The following is an 18,533-nucleotide window of genomic DNA, read 5'->3' as shown; positions in this document are numbered from 1 at the left end:
AAAAAAAAACAATTTTTCTAGATAGAAAGCCTAGATGTATTCATTTACTTATAAACTCATAATTATTCCCTAAATTAACCAATGCGCATTTACTTATAAACTCATAATTATTCCCTAAATTAACCAATGCGCTTCAAACAAACTTCTAAGTTGATTTCAGTTAAGTTTTTATTGATATAATCATAAGTCCCACGTGTATTGAGGAAGGGTTTTAACAACTTTCAAATATAACACAACAAGGTATAAATTGATAAACTTATAAAAGTTCAGAATTTTAATCGGAGACAACCGAAAACTGTACAAAGAATATTTACACTAAAATTAAACACAACAAAGCCTTGGCCTAAACCAAGTGGCATTATCAGTAAACTTCAATACACTGCCAAAGAATAAGCGGCTAAAAGCTACTTGCTGCAAACAAGTATCTGAAGAGGACCCTAAAGAGGACAAAAAAATGTACAGACCTGATTGATTATAGACGACACTTGCAGATAAATATAATATCAACCCTTTACCAGAAAATTTGTTTGCATCATAGCTACTTGCACACAATTCCAAATGCAGCTTTACACAGCCTCCTCGCCAAGCTAAAAAACACAACACTCACTCCTTCTTTAAGAGGCTGCGCTTTGGGAAGATCATTCCAAGAAATCCAGACATCTTGCTTGGCTTCCTTTGCTTAGAGCTGCAGGCAGGGTTGTTCGAGAATGAAGGATCAGAAACATAAGATTCTTGCTCTTTGTTGTCCTGAACGCCTTTTGTAAGTCGATGCTTTTTGAAGATCATTCCAAGAAATCCAGGCTTATTGCTCGGCTTCCTTTGCTCGGAGTTGCAGGCAGGCTTGTTAGAGAATGAAGGATCAGAAACATAAGATTCTTGCTGCTCGTTATCCTGAACGTCTTTTGGACGTCGGTGCTTTGTGAAGATCATTCCAAGAAATCCTGGCTTCTTGCTCACCTTCCTTTGCTTGGAGTGGCAGGCAGGCTTGTTAGAAGATGAAGTATCAGAAACATAAGATTCTTGCTGCTCGTTATCCTGAACGTCTTTAAGAAGTCGGTGCAATTCAAAGGCGCCTGCTTTTCCTTTCTCACTCCCATTGTTGGAGATCTTCCAAAGAAGTGGGAAAACACCTTCTGCCATTACTAACTCACAATACTCAACTCGTTGAGAGCATAGCGAAAGGAGAATAGTGATTGCGTGCTCCTGGTTTTCGAGCTTGCCCATTTCAAGACGTCGAACAATGGAGGCAATGCAGCCATTAGTTTCAACAATATAAATCTTTCCTTCTTCAGTGTGGCACAAATTTTGCAGAATAAACATACATTTCCCTGAGAGATCATCCTCATCATTTAGCAAGGAAACTAGTTTTGGGATGCACCCCAATGATACGATGTCGGAGCAGATGTGGCTGTTTGAGGACAAGTTAGCAAAAGTTTTGACAGCAAATTCTTGCAAGGCTTTGATCTCTGAGTCGAGGTACTCAACCATTGAAGCGAGAACACCGGACGTGGCGAACTTAGAACCGCATTTATAGTGGCCAGATAATGCTTCTAAAATGGCAAGAACTTCATCAGTCACTTCTGAATTGAGTAAACTAGCCAATGTTGTCAGAATCTTCTCAGGAACACTCAGGCTGTTCGACCTGCAATAAGGGCAACGATCGAGCACGATTCCATAAAAGATGCGAAATTCAGATAGGATGAAATGTATGAGCTTCAAACTGAAGAACATGACTGATAGATACATCAATATAACAAAATAAGAGCATAAAGTACCTGCTTTTTCTCACAAGTGAAAGAAACAGCTCAGATCCATTTTTCTGAGCTTCAGAATCCTGAAGATCAAATGCATCCTTCATAAACAAGGCAAGTTGATCCATGACAGTTTCAGATAAGATTGGACCAAATCTGTTTTTGTTAATGACATTGTTCATATCTTTAATAACCTTGCTTTTTGATTCCCACGAAAGCTCACTCATGGTAGAAGGAAACTCCAAGTCTGTTTCCTCAGCATTTGAATCAGATTGAAACCTACCCAAATCATCACCTTTACTCTGCCTAGACTTGATACCCAATTCATTGAGCCTCAATGAATCTGGATAATAACTATTATGAAGACCACCAAACGAGATATCGCTGAAGTCGATGGGTAGACATATATCGTTCATCGAACTTCCAAAGCTAGCAATGGAATTCTCCCAAACCTCGGGGCATTCTGGTTCCACACTTGGGTCGGGAATTGTGACTCTAAACTTTATGCACCATTTATGAATTAATTTCTTCATATCAACATTAGGAGTCATTGAAAAACTGGTCAGTTTCATTTTGGTTAGTGGGCATGTATCATGACCCTCCTTAAACCATTTTTCAATCCATACCTTCTCATATGTCACTTTGGATTCAATTACGACAGGATCATACATCAATCTCAATGATATGGGGCACTTGAATTCCTCAGGGGGAATGGCTCTATTGAGTATCATATCAGCTTGGGGAGTATCATTCCCTTGTCTCACATTACCCTCCATTTCCCCATATTGATTGCTACTAGAGATATCCGCTCGGGCTTCCGAGATTTCTTGCAGTATCAGCTTCCCATACTTCTTCAAACGATAGAAAAGGTATGTCAAAATCTTCCTTTTCCGGGGATTACCATGACCAACATCATCTAATAGTTTTCTGATTGATCGTCTCTCGAACAACATTTCCTTATAGGATAAAATATTAAGCCTCAAAGCAGCAATTTTCAGAGCCTTGATTTCAGAAATTTCAGGAGCATCTGGAGACGATGCACCGAGCTTCAACAACTGTTGCATAGCCTTCCAAACCTCTTCTTCAGATGAGTCAAGGATGAATTTTGCAACCTTAAGATCATCTGCTATTTGAGAGATCTGGAAACAATGATTCCATTGTCATCCGATTACCAGGTGAAGTTATGGGAAAAAAAAAATTGTATAGAGAGAATAAACAACCGCAACTAGAAGAACAAAAATAAAGTGTAACAGCCCAAGCCCACCGCTAGCAAACATTGTTTTCCACACCCTCGTAAGGAATGCTTCGTTCCCCTCTCCAACCGATGTGGGATCTCACAATCCATCCTCCTTGGGGGCCAGCGTCCCCGCTAGCACACTACCCAGTGTCAGGTTCTGATATCATTTGTATCAGCCCAACCCACTATTAGTAAATATTGTCCACTTTTGCCGGTTACGTATCGTCGTCAGCCTCACGGTTAACGCGTCTACTAGGGAGAGGTTTTCACACCCTTATAAATAATACTTCATTCTTCTCTCCGACCGATGTGAGATCTAATCAATTTTGTTCTTTCTGTATGCTACTATAAAAGAAATGCATGGATAAATACGGCAAATGATACTAGTCGAGGTCTTCAGCTCGCATATTCATGCACCAAGAGATCATAATTTGGTAAATGATAATGGTAAACTATAAGGATTTCTTTCTTTTTCTTCACGAAGTAGGGTATAAGAATAAAAGAAACGACGATATTGAATTCGACAAACCTTCCGAGCCAATGCCACAGGAACCATGTATTTAATTTTACGCAAATTGTGCTCCAACAAACTCTTCACTCTATGACATCTAGAGATAATCCTATCTCCAGTTAATGCCTGAAAGAAATACGTGCATCGTCACTGATAATTAGCCACAGTCGGTGACACGCTCACCAGATAAAGTTTAATCATAGACAAGTCTGTTTTTCAGAGGTTATGCTCACCAGATAAAGTTTACTCGAGTCTCGACAATACTGAAGAACTAGCTCTGCTTTCTTCATTCCAATGTTTAAATTACACAGCGCCTCTCTTCCTTCCGGGCTTCCAGGACGAGCTGCTTCAATCTCTGGTAATACCTCTAAGACCCGGTCGACCAACTTCATTAACTCCGTGCACATTCTACAATGAACCTAAGTTCACAAATGGATTACAATTCTAAAACTTCCTAACAGAAACAAAATTTTAAGGTAAAAAAATCCAAATTCTAAGTTCTTTCTGCTTCATGGAATTTCCATACAAAAAGTGCAATGATACCTTAAAGGAATATATATTTGAAACTGCCTCCACGTTTTTGGTACTATCAGTTCCCATTCATAAGATTCTACAAACCTTGACAAAAGTTACAACAAAGGTTAGTAACCAACATTACCAACCCATAATAGATTTAGCTTCAAACATAATATAAGTTCTAAAGATAGTCTATCAGAATTCGCATACAAATACGCTAAACAAATAGTTTCTCAGAGTTCTGATATGTAACCGTCCAAGCTCATCGCTAGCAGATATTGTCCGCTTTGGTCCGTTACCTATCGCCATTAGCCTCATAGTTTTAAAACGCGTCTACTAGGGAGAGGTTTCCACGCCCTTATAAGGAATGTTTCGTTCTCCTCTCCAGCCGATGTGGGATCTGATGGCATCTTCATGTAGAACAGTTTACTGGATCAATGCATAATTTTCAACCAGGGCCACGGAAGGAAGAACTTTGACCAATTCAAACGGGGACAGGAAACACCAAAGCTACCCAGCTTCAGGAGGTTATACCAGTCCATGAAATTAATCCTCATTGACTTCAATAATGACACAGCACAATAAAATGAACAGTTCAAACAAAGGTTGTGATTCAAATTTTCAATGGTATATGATAGAGAGAGAGAGAGAGATAGAGGATACTCTGAGATGCAGAAATTAGAACCAAAATGGAAGAACCCCTTGCAGATTATGCAAGAAAGACTTCAGAATTTGTAATGAAAATTAAGAGAAACCAAAAAACTTAACCAAACATGTTGCAAAAAACGAGCAAAATAAGTCCTCTGACCCCAAGAATTCGTTTAAAATCACTCAGTATCGGACAGATTCCGAGCTGTTTGGCTTCATTCTAGCTTCAACACGAAAAAAGAAAGCCCCAAAGTGGAACAGCATCCATAACCACAAATCATCTCCCTTATTCAAACCCAGATTTCAGAAATTATTCATAACAAAATTGCACACAACCAAACCAATCGAACCAATATATCTTCTTCTTCTTGTTCTTCAACCCCTTCTAAAGCAGAGTATTAAAAAAAAGAAATAGAAAAAACAGAAGAAAACCCCCCTTTCTTCAGCGAATAGCAAAACGCGGCACCATGGCCTTCCACAGTCCACAGTCCACCCTGATACCGCGAAGAAAACCAGAAAAAGGGTTCTCTCTGCTAATAAAGTGAGACAAGTGCGTGGAAAACAATTTGAAAGCAACCCCATAATTAATGATGACAATCAGACGAGACAAAATGAAGGCAAAACCCATTGCGGTGAAGTTCAGAAGAGGAGATTTCAAATGAATTCATGTGGCATACGAAATTCACAGAAGGAAATTGAGGTTCAAAAATTAGTAAAAAGAAATCTACTATTCAACTCAGTTTCGTGGCGGGCTATCCATCATTGTCAATAGCTTGCATGATCAGTTCATTTGCTAGACTGTGGACCAGAGTCAACTTTGTGGAATCAACGCCTCAATTAATATCTCTCGGAAAATATGCTTGTAACCCTACAAAAATCTTAAAGATTCCATTATTGAGAGTGAAAATAAATAATTTTTTTAACATTTATTGTAACAAACTTATAATCTAATTTGATTATTTCAATAATGCAACTTATTGTATGTTGGTTAATGGTTCATTCATTAAATTTTGCTTTAAAGCCATTCATTCATTACACATAAATAGTATAATAGACTGTATTAATGTGAGGAGAGAGTTATTGAGTTTCTTCTAGAAATAATGGCCGCTAGAACAAATCAAACGAACAGTTCATATCATAATTAATAATTTTTATTATAAATTGGAAAACATTGTAATAAATATATTCGATATAATTTTAGAAATTTAAATTTTAATATTATAACAAAGTTAGTATACAAATTATCTTTTGGATATTGGATAGAGTCATAATTGCATTGACTAGCTAAATAAAGTCACATTTATAGATAAAAAGTGAGGCAATGTTCAATTTATCTATGTTTTACCTTGTTGGGAATGTTGGGTCCATATTGTATATTCTAGTTCAGTTTGGATTGGATCATAAATTTTTTTCTCAGGCAGCCAAAAACTAAACTGAATTAGTTGACTCCAAAAATAATTACTCAACCCAACCACAAATGCTATGTAACCAAATCTAACCCAATACTTATGATTCGAGTTAGGTTGATAGAATTTTCAAATTATCGAATTTGGTGTGCACTCCAATCAAAATTTAATCAAGACGATATGAATCAACCTCTTCTTGTTGTACCAAATATCATACCATCTTTTAAGAGAATTGGAATTAGGTATGTTTTCCATTCCCATTCCAAAGTTTTTATGTGTTTCTATGCCCATCAAAGCCTCAAAAAATTAACAACTTTTTTCTTTTGAAATACATACAAAATTATTGAGAAAGAAAAATAATTGTAACCTAACTATCTTAATTTTTCTATTATTATTTCTCTTATACTTTAATCATATTTCTTCATTATAAATTTATGTTGGTGTGTTAAAATTATAATATTTGTCAATCTCTCCGCTACAACAATCTGACTGTCTCTCAATATCGTAAGATTCTCTCAATATCGTAAGATGTGAATTTTCAAATTTTAATATCCACAAAATTAAAATATCTAATACGCATCCAACAATGCAAAATTATCAATCTTATTGGAGTAGTTTTTTCGAATCATTTCTCCAATACTCTCCTTAACTACTCGAAGTTAGGGTTGAACTTAATAAAAAATTCTAACCACGCATCTATCTCCTTAACTACTTAAGTGTCATCAGTTAGGTTAGGATGAATAGACATAGAAGTGATGAACAACCACTAAAAGTGTAGTAATCACATCCGTACAAATAAGGAGTTAGGTGACTGAAAATTCTAACCACGCATCTATCTATCATTTTAGAAAAGGCACGGCACGAATCTTCCAACAAAACAACTTCCCCTCACTTCAAAAACAATTTTGAAAACTAACCCTTGATACCAATATCAATAAAAATAGTCTTTTATTTATAAAAGCAACCAAATTTATTCAATATTTATTTGCAAGTCCAATAGAAGCAAACAAACTTATTTTAATTTTGAATGGAAATTGATTTAAGATATTTTTGTGTTACTTTTCGAAATTAAAGTTTATAAGTTGGAAAGGAAAAAAAAAAAACAATTCGTACAATGGAGACAATAAATAGAGTAACGAATGGTTAGCCCGAATTCATGGAATATAAGGGTTGGGGAAATAAAGAAACTATCGGACCCCCAAATATAAAAAAGAAAAAATTAAATGACGAGAAAGGTGGGTTCATGGATTTTCAACACGTGTCCAAAATAGACCACGTGAGCGCGAGACGACGAGGTAAATAACTGCCACGTCTTATACAAACACGCCACGTAACCAACCCTCTGTCCGAGAAACTCCCACCGACTCGCCCACTGCGCCAACTTATAAACCCAAATCTCACCCTGAAGCTCCAAGACCGAATTTTGGATACTTTTCAGATCGGAAGGCAGCGATGGGGACAAGCACGTGGTCGTTTGTGGCGGTTTTGTGGCTGTTATTGGCGGCGGAGATGGGGGTGGTGGAAAAATGCAGGGGCGGAATGGGACGAGGAGCAATGGAAGATGTGAAGGATAATATCACTGAAATTATGGAGATGACGAATCTTGAGGGAAAAGCAGAAGCCGTTAAGAAAGGTGCTTCTGAAGTGTTCAATGACGCCAAGGACGCGGCTGAGTCTTTGTCCAACTGGGCTTCCGCCGAGATTGCCAAGTAAATATTTGTTGTTTTTGTTCCATGTTTTGTTCCAAATCAACAATGTCGTGACTTGGAACCACCTGAGTTTAGCCAAAATTTTAGGGGTTTTTTTTCTTTCTTTTTAATAATTTAGCCTCAAAAATATTTATTTAGGGGATTAGGATTGGAAGAAGAAGGATTGAAACAGACAGCCCACCACATGATGGACAAAGCCGGCGACGCAGCCACAAAAACCACACACACAATCCACACAGCAGCTTCAGGTAATCAAACCGAATTTTCAAATCCCATTATTTAATGATTATTTAATTCTGTTGTCCGTACATTCAGATGCATCTGACAAAGCCGGAGAGGCGGTGAAGGCGGTGTCGGATAAAGCCAGCAACGCCAAAACGAAGGCCAAAGACACGTTTTTGAACGGGAAAGAGAAGGCGGCGAAGGTGTATGAAGCGGCTAAAACCGAGGTGGAGCGGGAAGTTGCGGCGGTTAAGGAGTGTGTGAACTGTGAAGCTGCTAAAGAGAGGGCGTCGCATGCCGCCGTACAAATCGGGGCAAAGATAAGGGAGAAGTCCTCGGAGCTGTGAGGTTGACGCGCGGCTCTGTCTTTTTTGTATTGATTTTCATTTTATTTTATTTTATTTTATTTTATTTTTGGGTCTAGGCTGAGTTGTAAAATATTCATTATTGTTGATACTGTGTGATGAATAATTGTTCCTATAATTTAGGATTCATAATTTTAATGTGTTTGTTGAGTTTGTTATTCCAAACAATTGATTATTACAAATGCATCACACTGTTCCAATGTATGTTCGGCTAGGAAAATGGGCTTTCTATATAAATTATGGGCTTTGTATGAAGGAAAATTGGCCCAATTAGTGTAAAAAACATCTATTAAAAGCTCGTAGATGCCTTGTACAAGAAAAGATACGTTAATGTCCCTATAAAACAAATATAGTCATTAATTTAGATGCCCTCTGCATGAACACCTAACATTACCATAAAATAATAGTAGTAAATATTGTTTAAAGTATGAGGGGTAAATTGGTATTTGAAGGGGGGGAAAAGGGGTGAATTCCGATGATGAGAAGAATTAAATAGTGTGGAAAATTGAAGTGAATAATATATATATGCATAGGAAGTTAGAAAATCGAAATAAAACCATGATGCCTAAACAAAAAGAAGACGAAACGAAAACCAAAAAAACATTAAAAAACAAAACAGGCGGCGGGTCTCCCAATGGACAAATCCACGACGCCCATCATCATCATCATCACTTCACTCTACAATATCCTCCTTTTAGTTTCATCTTAATTTTTGATTGTTTGGGAACCCAGAAAGTGAGAGGGAAAAAGAACCAAAACTAAGAGCAACTTGTAATTTATCTGAGCTTTTCAATCCACTTCTACCCATTGAATGGGTAGAGAAAAAGGAATTGGATTTTTAACCATAGCCATTTTCGCCGCATTTTAATTTTTTTTTTTTTTTTAAAAGCTAAATAACAAAAGAAAAAAAAGAAAAAAAAAGAGGCTTCTCCATTGATCTGGGTCTGGGGGGGATCATCTTGTGAAGTCATGGACGAGGCTGGGCCGGTGATCGGTAACGTTGAGGCGCCAAGAGAGATACGAGATGCCGTTTTCTTGTTCGGTTCTTCGAACGTCGTCGTTTCCTATAAACATTGATTCGTTGTTAATAGCCGCCGCCGACAGGCACGGGAGTTTCTGGGTTGCCACTGGCGAGTGGTGTGGAACCCATGTAGCGGTTGAATTCGTGTAGTTTCCGTTGAACATCTGGTGGTGTTGGTGGAGGTGATGGTGGTTGTTAGATTCCGCCGCCATTGTAGTAGCCGTGCAGTTCACCGTCGCCGCCGCCCTCCGCTCTTCCTTCTTGAACCGAATCCCACACGCATTGCATAGGGACTGCATTTCAATTAAATAAATAAATTCAAATTTTATTGTTACAATAAAAAAGTAATTACATTGAATTTAGTCTAATCTCAATTATTCTTTAATTCAAATTTATTGTAATTTTTAATTAAAATTATAACGTTTTAACAAATAAAATTATGGTAAATAATATAAGCATCGGTAACTTAAACAGAACTCCAACAAATTACTAAAATCAGAATAGAATCTCTATTATAAACAATTGTTAAAGCTTTAAAAAAATAATTTACATTTAAAAAAAAAATTAAAATAATTTCCATAATTTGAAATCACGTGATTTACCTTAGGCCCTCTCGGCCCATTTCTCCAAAGCGGAGTAGAAGTGGTATCGCAGTTAGCGCACCGCCGAGCGAGGAGCGGATCGCCACTGGAAGGGACAGCGGCGGCATTACTCGCCGTGGAACGGCCAGCACTCTTGTGTTTAGGATGCAACAAGTCCCAACAGAAGTTAGAGACATAAGAACCGGCGGAGCGGCGGTGATGGCGGGGGGCGGCGCGTTTGTCGGAATCGAACTCCGATGATCGCGTAGAGGGAGTACCAAGAGAGAGAGTACAATCAACGGATGAAGGAGAAGAAGAGGAGGAGGAGGAGGCATAATTATTAGAGTAGATATCCATCATGTCATGGGCAGCGCCACCGTGGTTGGGCACCGACAGGAAGACGGAAAATGAAGAGGCAGCTCCGCCGGCGCCGCCGCAGTGGTGCATCATATTTGTTGGTCAATGAAATGGAAGAGAGGAAGGGGGTGGAGAGGAAAAGAGAATGAATTGGGAAATAAATAAAATAGAAAAGGGAGATAGATATAGAGGGGAAGAGGAGAGAGAAAGGGATGGGGCCCATTTTGCATGTTCTAGAGAGAGAAATTGAAAAGAAAAAAAAAAAAACTGAAAGGGACTTAGTGAGAGACCGGAACTGAGTCATCTAGTCAGTGATGGTAGTGGCATGTTTTTAATTTTATATCTCTCTCTCTCTTTTATTTATTTTTAGTATTATTCATATGTTTTAAATTTCCTTATAATTAATATAACCAAAATTAACTCAATTATTAATTATTATTAATTATTATCACTCAAACTTAGGATACACTTATAAAATACATCCTTCTATGGTTATATTCGTTAAATTTAAAAAAAAACAATATCGGGTCGTGGTGGGCTTGAGTTATACAAGCTAAATTAATAAANTTTGGTAATTGTGTTAGTCAAAGGAGGCCACGTGACTAGGGGGAACAGTCTTCCATGGATCTGCCGTCTCCGATCACGAGGCCTAAATATTAGACCCTCCAAAACATCTGTCCGTATCCAATCTTTTTTGTTTTTTTTTTTTTTTTTTTTTTCNAATTTGACTAACCTTTTAAATATTTTCTTAATAAATATGTACATTTTTAAACTCCGTTCAGAATTGGGTGTAAGTAATTCAAAATCAAAATAAACTAAGAGTTTCTAAATAGGTGTAGAATTAGGAGTAAGCAGCTAATTCATTTATATTTTTAACGATAAGGGAGAATGAAGGACGGTTAGATTAGTTCAGGCATTAAAAATTTACTTTTTACTATTGAGAAAACTATTAGATAAGGTAAGAAGGTAAGGTAATAAAGTGAGAGATTAAAATTTAATAAACGGTATTAAAAAGTTGAAAAATGGTCCTAAAATATTAATTAAAACACATTATTATTATTATTATTATTATTATTATTATTAAGAGTATTAATGGGAAAAAAACAACATTAATAGTCTCGATTAGGTGGAGACAGAAATGAATGTTTGTTTTGATCCACACACCACATGCAAATTTATTTATTTTTATTTATTTTTTTAATTTTTGGGTTCTCGNGTCAGTAGCCGTACGTGGTGAGAAGGGGATCACGTGAACCCAAAAGTGAGAGGGGGGAGGAGTTGGGTAATGATAGGCATAAGCAGGTGAATGGGGGGGGTGGGGATTGGGCAGTTTGGTGAGTATAAGTGTAGTTAGTGTGTGGGGGGGTGGGTATCAGAAGGAGAAGATGATGATTCAGGAGATTGATATTAGATAGTGTTGTTTTGTTTTCATGTTGTGTGTGTGTTGTGATGATGATCATCATGTGTTTGCAGTCAAAGATAAGAGAGCATATAGGAGGAGGGAGGAGGGCTGAATTGACCCCACATGGATGATTTGATCACCTTAACCCCCCCCTTGCTTTTCTTTTCTTTTTCTCTCAACACAGAATCAGATCGTCTAGAGATTGGTGATTCAGACAGAGTTGGACAAACCGGGACGACCACCGCTTTCCAAAAGATGCCCTCTCTCTCTCTCTCTCTCTCTCTACATTTTTATTTTCGAATTTGACTAACCTTTTAAATATTTTCTTAATAAATATGTACATTTTTAAACTCCGTTCAGAATTGGGTGTAAGTAATTCAAAATCAAAATAAACTAAGAGTTTCTAAATAGGTGTAGAATTAGGAGTAAGCAGCTAATTCATTTATATTTTTAACGATAAGGGAGAATGAAGGACGGTTAGATTAGTTCAGGCATTAAAAATTTACTTTTTACTATTGAGAAAACTATTAGATAAGGTAAGAAGGTAAGGTAATAAAGTGAGAGATTAAAATTTAATAAACGGTATTAAAAAGTTGAAAAATGGTCCTAAAATATTAATTAAAACACATTATTATTATTATTATTATTATTATTATTATTAAGAGTATTAATGGGAAAAAAACAACATTAATAGTCTCGATTAGGTGGAGACAGAAATGAATGTTTGTTTTGATCCACACACCACATGCAAATTTATTTATTTTTATTTATTTTTTTAATTTTTGGGTTCTCGTATTTCTCGATTGCTACTGCCTCATTCCACGTGAGAGTCTTTTGTAAACCGTGGAGTTTTGATGGGTGTGTCCCCCCTCCCAATATATATATATATATATATATATATATATATATATATATATATATATATATATTTTAATTTTTATATAAAAAAGCTAGAGAATCTGATTTTGTGGTGTTTTTAAGGCATTTCAAATAAACCTCGCCTATAAATATAAATATAAATATAATTTAAATAAGAGTGTTGGTAAAACGGCTATTTATTTTTTTATTTATTTAAAATCTGTGTGGGGTTATAGGAGGATAATAATGATGATGTTACGTAGGTGGTTGGATTCGGTGGGACCCAAAGGTGGGGGAGTTTTATTTTATTTATTTTAATTTATTTTATTATTATTATTAAATAATATTTGGGGGGTGGGTGGGGGGGTTTGAATAAAATAATACATTTTCCAAGGCAAGGCAATGCAATATTATTGGGAGATCTTATCCGGTGCCACGTGGGTAAATTTAAAAAATGTGCATGAATTTGCATGGAATGCATGCAAAAGAGGGATGATGGTTCAAAACGGAGAGCCCCCCAAAAGAAGGGAAAAGAAAAGGAAAAAAAAAAAGAAAGAGGATTAATTAAACAACGACAACGACAACACAAATATTCATGTCAAGAACCTATAACGTTTGTGTTCCTCAAAAGCACCAATATACAACTGGAATGTCTTTCTCCTTCTTTTTTTCTCTCTCTCTCAAATAATTTTATATATTTTGTATTTAATAAATCTTTCGAGTGTTGAACACGGTTCATTCATAGTTCGTAACTTTTTGTTTGTCTCGTATGGCTTTCACCTTTCAATTGTTGGAGTGTTTGATTGATTTGTCCTGATTTGAACTGAAAAATTGGAAATATTTTTAAAAAAATATATATAAACACAATTTAAGAAAAATCAAATGGTTTATTAATTTAGGGGTTTGAATGGAGAAAAAGAAAAGGTAAATGGGCATGTTTTTTAATGAGGTAGAGGAAGACCAAAATCAGCCTTTTTGTTGAGCTTCTATGATAATGATATCTGTGTGTAGATGGGTGTTGTTTAAAACCTAGTATATATAAAACCAGAAACTTTATGGAATATCTGTCTCTATCCCTGTCTGTCTCTCTCTAGGGTGGCTGTTCTTCTTCTACCATGTTCTTTCTCTTTCTCCCTCTTTAACTGGGTCTCTCTTCTTTCTTGGTTTGACTGAGTGGAAAAAGAAGAAAAGAAACAGCTTGGTAAGAAGAAAAAGAAGAAGAACAAGAACAAAAGTGGGGGAAGAATTGGAAGATCTCAAGAGAAACTTTATTGAGTTGTAGTAGTAGTAGTAGCACTCTATTCTATTCTCCTTCTATTCTATTTATAATAATGGTGTTGTTTTGAAAAGGGTTTGTCAGTGTTTTAACAGAGAGATAAAAACACACCAACTGTAATTCTCCTTATTGTCCCACCTTAAAAAACATCCTAATCCTCTCTATTTATTGCTTTTAAACAAAACAGCTTACTCTTAATGTAGTTTAAATTATCCCAAGTTTCTAGTGATGGGTTGACTTGTTTAGTCCTTATCATTTAAATTTTATTTCTAATTAGTTTATAAATTTCAAATTGAATTCTAAATCATCTCTAATATAGTTGATATTAGTTGATCGAATTTGGAAGTTAACATATGCTAAAGTTTGATAATTTTTCAAATGAGTTGAAATTTACAAAAATTTCTATGTTTATTTCTCTCTCGTTTGTTGATGGGTTGATTCTCGGCCTAATCAACTTTTATTGAGGAAGTTTATAACTTTATAGAAGAAATGGAGAGCTATTTGTGTGCGTGTGTGTTTTTTTTTTACTTGGTTTGACCTATTTTTATCTAATTCTTCGTTATCAAAATTATCATGCTTAAGAGATATTAGGCTTAAAATGAATTAAACTAACGTTTTGAGATATGTTAAACGATAGAAAATATGTAAGTACCACTTATGTTCAAGTTTTACTTCTAGGATAAGAATATGTAATATTTACGAATAAAAAGAAAAAATAGTTGCCTGTCATTGTGGTACGATCGACGACAGTAGAGGAGCCACGTAAACGATGGACTCCAAGGAGCTAGTTATCTAAAGATCTCGAACAACTCTAAAACGATCCCTATGGAGTGTATTGTCAAGATCAATAAACATATTAGGTTCCTAGGAAGCTAAGTTAGAGCTCCAAAGGAGCTAAACTAAAAACAACCAAGTGAGGTAGAATATAAGTATGAACTAGCTCCAAGGATCTAGACCATGAGAGATGATAGACTTTGAAAAATTAGATTTAAAGGAATAATGAATTTTAAAGAGTTAGATCCTTAAGATGAGCTCAATTGAGCTAGCGAAAAACTTAGGGGCTAGTTTGACGTGATATTTAAATATGGAATATGTATAAGATAAATGATTGCTTAAAATTTAAAAACAAACTAAGATCTTACAAGTAAACCAGTTACTAGATATGAAAAAAAAAAAAATAAAAAAAAAAATACGATAACTTGGGTGGAAATGATGAAATTATAGAAAATTTATGAAAGATAATGTGGAAGAGATGTTGGTTGTAGGGTTAGGGTTTGGCTGATGTCCTTTCACACAGCCTGCTTTCTGCTTAATTTTGTCCTACCATCATCATCCTCCTTTTTCCTCCCCTTCTGCAGAGATGCCCCCTATCCATTGTGACACTGCTCACTAAACCCTCACTCTCTCTATCAATATCTTTCATACTGTTCTGATTTTCAATCAGCTTTGAAATTTTTTAAAATTGAGCTACCAACCAACGAATGATGAAACAAATGGTGAAAATATTTTGTTTTTTTTTTTAAGGGGAAAAAAAAAAAAAAAAAAAAAGAAGAAAGAAAGGGAGAATGAAGTTGAATTGAGTCCAAAATGGGTATCACATGAGTTGGTCAATGGGAAAAAAAGGAGGGGTGCAGAGAGGTGTAAGAATGGTATTTGAAGTACTCAAAAAGTGATAGGAAGAAATGATATGTTTGCCATATTTGTTTGGTTATAGGGCGGAGGTGTGTGTGTGGAAATATTATTGTCCTTTTCTACTTGTCTTAGTATTTGGCATTTATTAGATTTGGAAGCAACCAGTTTCAATCATACCCTCTTACAATACTTCCAAACATCTCACACTACTCCATCAGAATCACCCTGCCCTGCCCTGCCCTTTCCTGTTCAAACCTCCATCCTTCATGTCTTTACCCCACTCCTAAATTCTCTCTCTCTCATTGCCCATAATCACATCTTATACCCAGTCTAGGGTTACCATCAATTTTCGTTTACTACATAACACTAATTATCACTATAAACATCAACCATTTGACCTTTGTCATGGCTGAATTCACCAATCATATCCAAGAGCTTTGTTAGACGAATACGACTCTCCACAATAATATGATTAGTTCTTATGACTTTGCTTTGGGCTTCTCCAAAAAGCCTCACACTAACCCCTCGAACAAAGTACGCTTCCCCTTAATCGAGGCTCGACTCCTTTGGAGTCTTAGTCATTTTTGGAGTTCTTTGTTCAATATTTGAGGATTTACCAATCTATTGGCACGACTGACTATGATACCATGTCAGACGAACACGACTCTCCACAATGGTATGATATTGTTCTCTTTGAGCATAAGCTCTCATGACTTTGCTTTGTGCTTTTCCAGAAGGCCTCACACCAATGGAGAGAGTATTTTTTGTTTATAAACTCATGATCATTCTCTAAATTAGCGGACGTGAGACTTCCATCCTCCAACAAATTTAGTATCCATGACAAAGGGAATCAAAATGAAGGGTAGCTTTAAAATATAAAATTATTAAAATAAACATAATAATTATTAAAACTGCATTTTCTTGACTTTTAGGGCTGTGAGAGTTAATTTCTTCTGCCTTCAGTTCAGCCCACAAATTATGGTTGCAGAATGCTATCATTATTATCCTCATATCAACTTTCTTTTTAATCAGCATCTTAGATGATAACTTTGACAAATGAGTATACACATAACTATCCAAATTTAAAAACAAATTGTAACAACTCAAGCTCAAAACCAGACCGAAAAACTAAAATAAATATACATCTCAAGTTCATGAAATAAAAAAAATGGTATTTTTTTTTTAATCAATATAAGAGCGTATGAATCATTTACACAGTGAAATGCTTGAATTCTTACTCTACTATTTAGGGTACTAGGAAAAAAAGTAGTGTAGTTTACCCCTTAGAAGACAAGAAGTAGTATATTTTTCCTGTGTGTGTAAGAAAATTACCTATCATCAGCATGTTTTTCCAGAAGTAAAAAGAAAAAAAAAAACTGAGGGTTATAATATGTATGAGCAAGATGAAGAGCAAGATGAAGAGCAAGATGAAGAGCAAGAAGAACAGGAATCTGAAACCCAATTTGGTGCACCAACGTGATGCAACAAAAGAAAAAAACAAAATATTTGAGGTCTTGAATTAGGTAATCCCATGTGGATTACTATGTACCAACAAATTTATAATCTGCTTCTACACACCACAGAATGCAAAAGCAAATCAGTGGAGCCATGTTACTGACCACACTGCCTCTCAGCTAATGCCAAAGTCAATGGATGATCCAAAATCAGACCCCCACCTACATTCATTCAATCTGACGTCCTCTTCAATAAAGTAGGGAACTCATGGAAATGGATTCAAAAATCAGATTACATTTGACATTTACCTTGGAACAAAAGCTCATCTATTAGATGAGCCTTTTCTGGTATTGATATGTCAAGTTATACTATTTGCTGTACTCTGCAACTATGAATTCACAACAGAAGGAAGTCCCATCAAGAACCTCTGTGCTAATTTCATAGTGAAAAGGATGCAACTAAAACTTAGTGGGGTTCTAAGTAACAGAGCTTACTTTCTAGGTACTAATTCACAGTTGCAATGTAAAAGAAAAACGCTTGAAAAGAAAACCATTTGAAAAGTGTCTCTAAAGATCTAGAAATTAGAGGGAAGGCCTATAATGGATCCCAAATTGATATTGGAACTACAAAAGTAAATAAGCAGCAGCTTTGCCTCAGGCAGAGGGCATCGCCAGTTCTTGGCGGCGCCCATTTCTGTGCAATCTCCTACTTTCCTGTATATGCGGCAAATAAGATTTTTGAGTATGAATCTCCAGCTGCTGCCAATTACGGCTTCGTGTTTGTCTTTTCCCTTTCTTTACGGTGGAATCTCACTTTTTCAATCCTAGCTCTACAAATTTGACTCCTCCATGGCTATATGGTTTGTATGATTGTTATGTAACAAAGTATTGTAGAATTTAACCTACTCATTTTGTTATCTCTACATTATTCAAAAAAGAAAAAATGCAAACCATCATCAAGTAAATAAAAAGAAAGGAGTATTTTTGTTTCCATCCATAAGTTATAATATTATAAGCTTCAACACTTCGACTTTGAATTTGTTACTCGTATAATACAAGATTTTTTTTAAAAATTTATAGCATATAGTTTAATACAATATTGTTTCGAGAAACATACTTAGTTTGAAGATTTTCAATCTATGTACACGTCGTTTGATATAAATAATAGCTATCAGACTCTCATTTAGATAAAATAGCAATTCATTCGTATACTTCATTTATATTTATATATTATATATCTATCCTCTTTCAACGTAGCTATATCATGCATTAGGCATTTTTTTCATGACAAAATTTGATTTGTTAATAAAAAATAAAATAATTAAGAATTATGAGAAACTTAATGTAGAGGGAAACTGTGTGGGAAGAATATGGAGAGTGTGTAATATTATTAAAATATTGTAGACTTATTATTTATAATATTCTCGCTCTCCACTGATCCAATAAATATACCAAATTAATATCTGCAATTAACTAACTATTTTTCCACAAATATGCCCACCTTAATTAAAATTTAAAATTATATATATATATATATATATATATATATATATATAAAGATTTTAATCGAATTTGAAAGTAAGTTTC

The 18,533-nt window shown here is 35.5% G+C and overlaps 3 protein-coding genes across 3 annotated transcripts; 1 reads left to right on the top strand and 2 right to left on the bottom strand.

Annotated features, from left to right (window-relative positions):
* Window positions 1-243: 243 nt before the first annotated feature.
* Window positions 244-5,338, bottom strand: LOC111795183 (U-box domain-containing protein 5-like). The gene is made up of 6 exons (XM_023677470.1): window positions 4,824-5,338; window positions 4,043-4,117; window positions 3,733-3,918; window positions 3,518-3,625; window positions 1,776-2,890; window positions 244-1,642 (listed from the first exon to the last, which is right to left on the bottom strand). Exons 2-6 carry the CDS (start codon window positions 4,097-4,099, stop codon window positions 604-606), a joined length of 2,505 nt encoding a protein of 834 aa, XP_023533238.1. The 5' UTR covers window positions 4,100-4,117; window positions 4,824-5,338; the 3' UTR covers window positions 244-603.
* Window positions 5,339-7,495: 2,157 nt separating this feature from the next.
* Window positions 7,496-8,509, top strand: LOC111795650. Its single transcript, XM_023678197.1, has 3 exons — window positions 7,496-7,778; window positions 7,917-8,026; window positions 8,094-8,509. Exons 1-3 carry the CDS (start codon window positions 7,522-7,524, stop codon window positions 8,345-8,347), a joined length of 621 nt encoding a protein of 206 aa, XP_023533965.1. The 5' UTR covers window positions 7,496-7,521; the 3' UTR covers window positions 8,348-8,509.
* Window positions 8,510-9,124: 615 nt separating this feature from the next.
* LOC111795641 (GATA transcription factor 19-like) lies at window positions 9,125-10,442 on the bottom strand. Its single transcript, XM_023678185.1, has 2 exons — window positions 9,989-10,442; window positions 9,125-9,679 (listed from the first exon to the last, which is right to left on the bottom strand). The coding sequence occupies exons 1-2, from the start codon at window positions 10,415-10,417 to the stop codon at window positions 9,320-9,322; spliced, it is 789 nt and encodes a 262-aa protein (XP_023533953.1). The 5' UTR covers window positions 10,418-10,442; the 3' UTR covers window positions 9,125-9,319.
* Between the last annotated feature and the right edge of the window lie 8,091 nt (window positions 10,443-18,533).

This window comes from Cucurbita pepo, chromosome LG01, assembly GCF_002806865.2.
Source record: "Cucurbita pepo subsp. pepo cultivar mu-cu-16 chromosome LG01, ASM280686v2, whole genome shotgun sequence".
In the NCBI taxonomy this organism is placed as follows: Eukaryota; Viridiplantae; Streptophyta; class Magnoliopsida; order Cucurbitales; family Cucurbitaceae; genus Cucurbita; species Cucurbita pepo.
This window is presented reverse-complemented; position numbering and strand designations above follow the sequence as displayed.

Excerpts from the sequence above, each read along its gene's own strand:
- LOC111795183 (XM_023677470.1), bottom strand. The coding sequence starts at position 4,099 with ATGGGAACTGATAGTACCAAAAACGTGGAGGCAGTTTCAAATATATAT. Across the intron at positions 2,891-3,517 it reads CTGTGGCATTGGCTCGGAAG|ATCTCTCAAATAGCAGATGA; the intron begins GTTTGTCGAATT and ends CATTGTTTCCAG. Across the intron at positions 1,643-1,775 it reads TCACTTGTGAGAAAAAGCAG|GTCGAACAGCCTGAGTGTTC; the intron begins GTACTTTATGCT and ends CCCTTATTGCAG.
- LOC111795650 (XM_023678197.1), top strand. The coding sequence starts at position 7,522 with ATGGGGACAAGCACGTGGTCGTTTGTGGCGGTTTTGTGGCTGTTATTG. Across the intron at positions 7,779-7,916 it reads GCTTCCGCCGAGATTGCCAA|GGGATTAGGATTGGAAGAAG; the intron begins GTAAATATTTGT and ends ATATTTATTTAG. Across the intron at positions 8,027-8,093 it reads AATCCACACAGCAGCTTCAG|ATGCATCTGACAAAGCCGGA; the intron begins GTAATCAAACCG and ends CCGTACATTCAG.
- LOC111795641 (XM_023678185.1), bottom strand. The coding sequence starts at position 10,417 with ATGATGCACCACTGCGGCGGCGCCGGCGGAGCTGCCTCTTCATTTTCC. Across the intron at positions 9,680-9,988 it reads ATGGGCCGAGAGGGCCTAAG|TCCCTATGCAATGCGTGTGG; the intron begins GTAAATCACGTG and ends ATTGAAATGCAG.